The 8,652-nt window shown below is 36.9% G+C and overlaps 1 protein-coding gene across 2 annotated transcripts; it reads left to right on the top strand.

Moving 5' to 3' along the window:
• The first annotated feature begins 4,681 nt into the window (after positions 1-4,681).
• Positions 4,682-7,604, top strand: LOC117620537. Of its 2 annotated transcripts, none has more exons than XM_034350627.1 (4): positions 4,682-4,847; positions 5,355-6,009; positions 7,131-7,254; positions 7,392-7,604. In XM_034350627.1, exons 2-4 carry the CDS (start codon positions 5,460-5,462, stop codon positions 7,405-7,407), a joined length of 690 nt encoding a protein of 229 aa, XP_034206518.1. In that variant the 5' UTR covers positions 4,682-4,847; positions 5,355-5,459; the 3' UTR covers positions 7,408-7,604. The 2 variants fall into 2 exon arrangements, with proteins under 2 accessions (XP_034206518.1, XP_034206517.1); XM_034350626.1 differs by having other exon boundaries at positions 5,222-6,009.
• Positions 7,605-8,652: the final 1,048 nt, after the last annotated feature.

The raw sequence follows: 8,652 nt of genomic DNA, 5'->3' as shown, positions 1-8,652 counted from the left end.
CATCGATATGAATGCCATTGTTGAAATTTTCAATTATTTCGCTGCAACACAACGCTTTCTACTGTTGAACAGGGGAGGCACCTGGATGGGTTCTAATAATAATTTTTTTTCATTTGTTAGAATTGTTCATCTTCCTTAATTCCCAGGATTGGAAGGTTTTTATACTTGTTTTGAGTACTGATGCGTATGACCCTGTTACAATACGGTAAGTACCTGTTGACCTTTGGAACAGGGGGCCAAGCCCCGAAAACAAAGGAAAAAACTGGCCCTAATGCAAACGGCTCTAGAGGGAGCAACAAAACTGAGCTAACCAAAAGAGGAGGGCAATCAAAAGTAGAAATCCCTAGATCAAAACTGAGCTAATCATGATAGTACCATTTCCGCGATCTTCTGAAAATGAGCCTTTAAGCTGCCTAATATGGATTTACCGGTAAGCATGAAATGATCATTATCTCCTAGTGGTTAGCGACCAAAAAAAGGCTTTATGTATTCCCTTTTTAGCTGTTGGTAGGTGAACTTTAGGGAGTTATTGGATTGCACTTCGGCCCGTTTGGTTTACGTAACGAATTTGAGAGGAAATCATTTTTCATGTCATTTTCCAAAAGATGGGAAATAGATGATTCTTTTCCCATGTTTTGTAATACTGGGAAAGTAACCGGGAGATACCACTTTATTTTCTTTCCTATGTTTGTTTTGAGTATGAATGGAAAACAAAGTTTGTATAAATTTTCAATTATACCAATATTAAATCAAATAAAAAAAGAATGCACTTAATGATACATTGTAATTCTAAATTGTTAATGGGGACAAAATGGTCATGAAAAATGTGTATTTAATGTTGGCTAATTTTTCCAAACTTTCTCATGAGGGAAAACAAAACCCAAGTTGGGAGGATGGTTTCACTTTCCCCTTTACTTTCCCATGGGCCAGACAACGATTTCCTATGCTTGGGCTTGGACTTACCAAATATAGAAAAACAATTAATTTTTCATCCCCAAGTCTTCTTTTTCATGAACCAAACGGGGCTTCAAAGATTGCATGGTGACTTTAAAAAAAAAAGAAAAAAGGAATGGAGCTTGATAAGAGGGAAAGGCATCTCATATACAATTAGGGTTGGGAATGGGTCGTGTTGTGTCGGGTTCATGTCGTGTCAGGATAATAAACGTGTCAATAATGCTCAACCCGAATCCAACCCATTTAATAAACGTGACGTGTCGGGTTCGGGTCGTCTTTTATCATGCGGGTTTCGAGTCGTGTAACGGGTTCATAAATAATAACATGCATGTTACAACACTCACAATCGAAAAAATTTAAATAAAAAAAAAACAGAGAAAGTAGAGAAAATATAAGGAAAAAAAAGTAAAAAAAAGATAGAGAGAGGAGAGAAGAGAGAAGGAAAAGAAAGAAAGAAAAAATAGAGAGAGAGAAAGAGGAGAGAAGATTGAAGGAAAGAAAGAAAGAAAAAAGAGAAGAGAGACGGAAAAAAAAAGGAAAACACAAAAGAAAAAGAAACATTATAAATATCAAAAGGCATACCATAAAATCACAAAGTTGTTTGTAGCACGGTGGATAAGATGTTTGAGAGAAATGAGGATGGTAGGGTTCGAAACCCCTTGTGTGTGTGTTGAAGTCTCCAGTTGAACCCCAAAGATGCAACAACCCTTTTTAGATAAACCAGAACCCCACCCATATCATAATTAGAATTTAGGTCTCGTTTTAAAAATGGGCTATGATTAAGATTCAATTTGTTGGTTGGCATTGGCGTAGTTTGCTTTCTACAAGACAAGCCCTTTGCTTTTTCTTTTGTTCATTTTTTTGGAGAAGAAATGATAACAGACAAGCATGTATTCATTAACTTGGCCGGGTTTCCAATATTGAATAGAAAATTAAAAATCTTCCATTTCCAAGAAGAACTCCAAGAGCCCTTTAGATTTTAACCTAGCTAGACAGAAAATTAAAAATCTTCCATTTCCAAGAACTCCAATAGCCTTAACCTAGCTAGTGGGCAAGTCACCTATGTGCATATATATACCAGTTTGAGAAGAGATGTTAAGTCACATACGCAGAGTACTACCACCCAAGAAGAATAAGAATGGAAACATACAATGTGAATGTGCATGGTGTGGCAGTGAAAACCACTGTGACAAATAGTGCTTCTTTTGTGGACAGCTTCATCACAGAACTCATACTCTCTTGCAACTACACACCAACTCATCGTCATCAAGACCTCCTATAATCGGCTTCCACGTTGAGTTTACTGATGAGATCAAAGCTGCCACTCTTCAACTTTGCTCAGGCTCTTGCTGCATCATCATACAACTCAACAAAATGGTAACGAATAATAGTGTCCTTCAGTCGCTGATCAACTTTTTGGCTGCTCCTCTCTTTTGCTTTGTGGGCGTTGAAATATTTCAGAGCTTGGCCTTGCTTAGGAGGGAGTATGGGATTGTGTGTAGGAATGCGGTGGACTTGACGCTGACGGTTAATATGGCTGTTATGAGCGTTGCTGTTGAGCTTGAACCAAAGCCTTTGAGCGTTGTCATGGGAGACGGGGGTGCTGAGAATCTTAGCATGGAGCAAATCCAGAGTGCTGCTATTGATGTTTTTAACTTTTTTTTTTTTTTTTTGGGGATTTGCTGGTTAATTCATTGAAATAGTGTGGAGCAATTCTATGTAATTTGGAAGTGCGACTTGAGTTTATTTTGGAATTCAGTGGCTTTCCCTATACGCTTTCGTCTACCATGTCTCTTTTGATTTGATAGATTTTATGGATAATGAAAGATTAGAGTTATATTAATTCTATAAATACAAGGGCATCTGAAGAGTTTGTATATCCATTTGCAAAATCTGTATGTTCATGTACTTCCATTGATTGAAGATAACGGTTCAATTCACAGCATCCTTTTGAGTGATTGAATGGGAACTGAGAAAACTTCCATTGTTAGCATTAGAGATGGCTGTTCAAGTTCGAAATTGATAAAAGAATTTTAGAGGGATGCAAAACATAGATGAGAATGAACGAGCATTAAATTTCTCTTTATCTTTGGACGTACCCTACATGCATTTGATGATCTTTCCAATTCCAAACTACTGTTATGACCTTATGTATGCCTGCATCAAACCCTTTGAAGTAAAGTACAAAATTACCTTGACATTATTACTACGTGTGTAGGGTTCCTTGTATATAGCACAAAGGATGCTGATTATTTTGTGTGTTTATGAATTATGTCTACAAGTACCGTAGTCATATATACAACGGTGGCAGACTGCTGCATAGACGTAGATGATTGCATAAGGAATTTTATGTCCAATGCTGCTAGCAATGAAAAAAAGGTTATAGGCCTTGACACTGAGTGGACTTTTGTCCATGATTCATTAGATTCCGATTCAGAAACTCCATCAAAAACTAAAGTTGCAATTTTAACTCCATGTGATGGAGATTGCTGCCTTATTGTTTAGCTTCCTTACTTGGATTCAGCAGCGGTCGCTCCTCAATTTTCTTCGTCTACCGGATCATACGTTAGTGGGGATTGGGAGGGATCAAGGAAAATATAGCCAAGTTGGAGAAGGAGTATGGTTTTGGTTGCAAGAACTCTTTTGATTTGAGGGATTTGGCTGGAAATGTTATGCGGCAACCTCACCTTGCTGCTTGTGGGGTTGATGAACTGGCGCTTGAGCTTAATTTGTTGAAGCTTCAGAAGCCTACAAGTGCGGTTTTTAACGACTGGGGTAATAATAAACTCCACAAAAAACAGGTTAAGCTGGCTACATTAAATGTTTACGCTTATTTTGAAACTGGGAACAAGTTGTTGGTGGCTGGTAATTCTAGCAGCTAGTATTCATGCTGAGAAATAGAGGCATGGGATGGGATGGGAGTAGAATTGAATTTGAAGCGTGCTCCTTTTCTTTTTTGTTGGTGTCTATTCTGTTGTATGTTAGGCTTTGAATTAAGTATCTATTAGCCTTATGTGATGTTTAAAAGGATGAGCATCAACCGAATAATCTAATGTCAAAATTAACAGTCTACAAAGCTCAACAGTCAAATTTTTATTTTTATGTTTCTTTTAATCACTTGTAAAGCTTTTACATATTATATGAGCTCAATTTGTTTTTAAAAATATAATAAATGAATGTGATTATACATTTCAAATAAAATAAAAAAATTTCTTTTCAATATGTCGAATTATTACATAAATAATTAATTTTTTTACAAGAACCTTTGTAATGAGGGGCTATATTGAGGGGTTACAATTCAACAATTCAATAATAACTCTGCAATGTATGATTGGACGATTATTAAGGAACCCTCATTCCAGTCCCCTCTCCTTTTGCTAGTTTGGGCTTTTGAATTTCTTGTTTGTTTGGGCCTAGCCCTTTTTTATGTCAAATAACATCAGGTGATGAAGATGAACTGAAGATTTAGGGGGTGATGTGACCCAAAAAACGAACTGAAGGTGATGAAGTGAATCACTTCGTGTGTGGGACCCAAGCTTATAGGTCTCCAACACGTCAATAGGCACGAACCAATGAGGGCGCAGCCATCGCCGTCCCCGGACTACCTATTACCTAACACTTCAACACGTCCTCGTTCTTAACTGTTGTTTAAGGCTATGACAAACGCACTAGGAAACAAAAACACAAAATAATAAAAATAACAAATATGAAGAATATTCAAATTTTTTATTTTATGATTTCTCGTGTTTCTTTTTTACTCCTCTCCTCTCCTACCATTGTTTTCATTTTCTGAGAAAAGTGACTCCTGTGTGTGATTCTCATTCTGTGTGCGTGCTGACCTGAGATCGCCAAACCGAACCATGGGTTTCAGCGGTTCTTCTGGTTCACTCAAGGTACTATCTATTTTCCCTTTGATAATATTTTTTTTGGGCATTTCATTGCTTTTGTTTGCTGGCAACAATTTGATGCAGAATCCACTTTTGTCATTCTGGTACTTCTGTTTCTACAGTTCTACTATGCAACTACCGTTTTCATTGTTTTTATTTTCATTGCTCTGGTTGTTTCTTTTGGGTTTCGGGTTTTGGGTTTGTGGTAATGGTACACTACAGTATTATATGACTTGTGAGCCTCAGCTGGGTAATATCAAGTTACGGGTTTCCATTTTCTGGTGTTCATAGTTTGGTTGTTTCATTTTCCTTTTGTTCCTTTTTTATTTAAAATTTTTGTATCAAATTTGACATCTTTAATTTTAAACATGTTTCAACAGCACCACATGTCTCTTTTCTTTCTTCTATGAACATTGAATCTTTGGAGCCGGTGCAAATAAATGAGCAATTTTGGTTTCCTTTGCATGTTCTGATTGTTTCTGAGGTTTCAATGTGGTTCTTTGAGAATTCTAGGCTTATTACCACAAGGAGTTACATCTGAAGTCATAAGCTAGAAGGGTTTTTTTGAAACTTCAGTTGAGCTCAAAGGGTTGTCCTACTTTGCTTGGAAGGATTCATATGGCTCCCAGAGAAAAAGGATTTGAATTAGACCTTGAAAGTGGGGGGAGTACTAGTGAAGAAGATGCAAGCTTAGAGCTTGTTTCAAGCAAAGGACCAAAAAAGAAATTCTTGAGCAGTGATTTGGGTGGGTTACAGAGTTCCAATGAATCAGTTGTGTGTACATGTGGCATTGAATCATCTAGCAGTTCAGAGAAATCTGGTGAGGTTACAAATGACAGTGTGGAGTTACTAATAGAAAGGAATTCAGAAGTGGGAGAGAATCAAGGACATATGACCCTTGCAGAAAAGACAAGCGAGAATGAGTGGCGTAGGAAGACCAACTCTAGGAATGCACCTAAGCCACCACGACCTCCTAGAGGTCCATCACTGGATGCCGCTGACCAGAAGTTGGTTAGGGAGATCACTGAGCTGGCCAAGAGAAAGCGTGCACGAATTGAGCAAAGGAAAGCAGCAAAGAAGATGAAAGCATCAAAGTCATCATCTTTACAAAGTGGCATATCTGCTATGATCATCACATTACTGTTCTTCTTTGTCATAATCTTTCAAGGTAGATTGGCTTTTCAGCATACAATTGAGTCATTTTCCTTCCATTTTCTTCTTTTTGCATGTGATACTATATTTAACGGATATTACATTCCCATTTGGTTCTGTTACTTATAAGCTACATCTGATGATTTTACAGAACTTTCAAAAAAATGTAATTTTATTCTGATTTGAAAAATAAAAGAACAGAACCCCAATGATTTGTTTATCCGTATGAAACATTGTATTGATACTTGTGTACAGAGCATTCAGGTTTGGAGTATCCATTTGCAGTTTTAAGCAGGAATCCTGAAGCAGCTCTTTTTGTGGTTTCACCTAATTCTTTTATGGGCTGCGGCTCTCTCTTTATTTCATTGGTGGTCTTATTTCGTTTTTGGAATTTCTTTTGCTATTTGTCTATTGGACCATAAGTTCTGATTTTTGTTCGACTCAGGGTAATTTGAGTACAAAACAGCTAACTGAAGATGGAAAGAAAAAAAAGGATTTTATTTATTTATTTTTTGTCTTCACTAGCTAGGATCTGAGTTCATCTGAAATCTCATGTAGGATGCTGTAGACGAGCCTTCTTAATGTTGCACTCTATAAATCCTCCCACAGCAGATTTTAATATAACTCTCTTGTGGCTTTGAGAATGCGATTCTTTGAGTTCGTATCATTTACAGTTCCATAACAAAATCTTTTACCCTTACTAGTATTTTGATGTTACACAAGCCTACTCAAACATATTGGGATTCTTTGTTGTTACTATGTTAGTTGCTTACTGAAAAATCCAGTTTCTTTAACTTCGTTACTTCATCCTCCTACTCCTCCGCCTCCGCTGGAGCCACTTTTTTTGAATAATGACAAAAATGATAGTGAAACAGATCATTTGCTGAAATGATAATACTCCACTCTTACTATCACTCACTTTAGAAACAAAATAACCCCCATCATTATCTGGAAACTGTCCTCAGTCCATCAAGGTGATAATCAGAGTGAGGAGTAACATTTTCGATACTTTGTGAAATAATTTCGGGGATTCAGTGAGTTTATTGTTAGAATCAGTTTTCATGATGGCTAACCTTAATAGCTCTATTCAATGATTTCTGTAATTACATCTGAATGTTTGTTGAACTTCTGCTGTAGGGATAAGTTCCAGAAGCGTTCCAAATGTGATTATGCAGGGGTCTCCTGAGCCAGCAGTCCTAACTGAAGGTTTAGTCTCAGTTCAATTCTTCAAAAGCAGCCTACCCAATTCTACTTATCAAGGGTGTGTATTCGTTTTCGCTAGGTTCATGTTTTACTATTTTATCTCGTCTTTCAAGGATCTGTAACTAAAAGGTCCAACAACATTAGTACTGTGTCTCATCCCTTCCTTCCCTGCTTGGGTGTTTCTTGTTAATGCAGTGTCGTTGAAGACTAGGTTTCGTTGTTCAGGCACCGGTGAAGAGTTACTAATGTCGCAGCAGTGCGTGGCTATCTTTTTCTTTTGTATATATATGTACAGGCCTATAACTGCAAGAGATTTTGAGAAAGTTTTCTTGTACGGTGAGTTAATTTTTTCGGTTAATGAATGATTTTACTAATAAGAAATGAATTGCTTGTGCTCAATTAGTAAAAGTCACAACCCCAAGTCATGAATGAAAAGACAAGTCTTGATGATACTTCGTTGCAGAAGTTAGGAAGTAGGGATTTGAGTGTCCAAATCCAGGCTGTTAGTAAGTCCCTCGGACTATTTCATTTTTCTATCTCTAAATACATCTGCAACTTTCCACGATTCTTTAATTTCAGACTCCAAGCTAAATCCAAGACTCAAAAGATGAACTATACCTTATGCGACAAAAATGAATGGAGAAATGGCTATGTTTTTCTACTTATGCCATTGATTTTTCTTTTCCTTCATGTTTTTGGGGGATTTGTTTGAGAAAGGTGATGTAGGGGAAGCCTTATCGTTGGGCGGTTATGTACTAGTTTTGGGTCTCTGAATATAAATGGGTGAGGTGAGTGGTTTTTTGGGTCTGTTTTGGTTTGGGAAGTGAGGGTGAGAGGTTGCTCTGCTTGGATTTTAGAACTGTGGGTGAGATTATTATGAAATAGATCTATCTATACTCTGGCTTTGTAGTGTAAGGCTGCACTTCTTGTAGGGTTAAAAGTACCTAAGAACTTAATTCCTCAACAACCCTAATGTTCCTCAAACCAATTCCCACATTTACGTATAAGTAATGGGTATGAGAAGAAAAGGAATGATTTCCATTCCTAAATTCCCTTGCTTTTCCTTGCAATCAGGAATAAAAAAATATGTAGGTCTCACCTCAAAATTCATAATCACATCCCCTCAAAACCAGAAATCAGATCAACTAGGGACGGGTAGTTGATTTGATTCCCATTCCTTTTTTTTTTTTGGTCCTTAGTACCTTCCAAAAACACCCTTACCACATTAAGATAATTCCAAAACACTCACCCTGGAAAAATAAAAACTTATGCCACTTTAATATTATCAAGATTATGCTTAGGTTATTATTATTTGATTTTGTTCAAATATTATTTGAAATTGTTTAGTTTAGCACTACAATCTGGAGGAACATGGACATGAAACAAAAACTATTGACACTTGTTATGTTCTTCCATCCCATAAAATGAAGAAACCAAACTTTGAAGCCTTTTTAAA

This window comes from Prunus dulcis, chromosome 3 (assembly GCF_902201215.1).
Source record: "Prunus dulcis chromosome 3, ALMONDv2, whole genome shotgun sequence".
Lineage (NCBI taxonomy): Eukaryota > Viridiplantae > Streptophyta > Magnoliopsida > Rosales > Rosaceae > Prunus > Prunus dulcis.
The sequence above is the reverse complement of the archived record's forward strand: the minus strand, read 5'-3'. Positions and strand labels throughout refer to the sequence as shown.

Bases quoted from the DNA above. Each gene is read 5' to 3' on its own strand.
- LOC117620537 (XM_034350627.1), top strand. From the start codon at position 5,460: ATGGCTCCCAGAGAAAAAGGATTTGAATTAGACCTTGAAAGTGGGGGG. The intron at 6,010-7,130 runs GTAGATTGGCTT...CTTCTGCTGTAG, and splicing joins CTTTGTCATAATCTTTCAAG to GGATAAGTTCCAGAAGCGTT.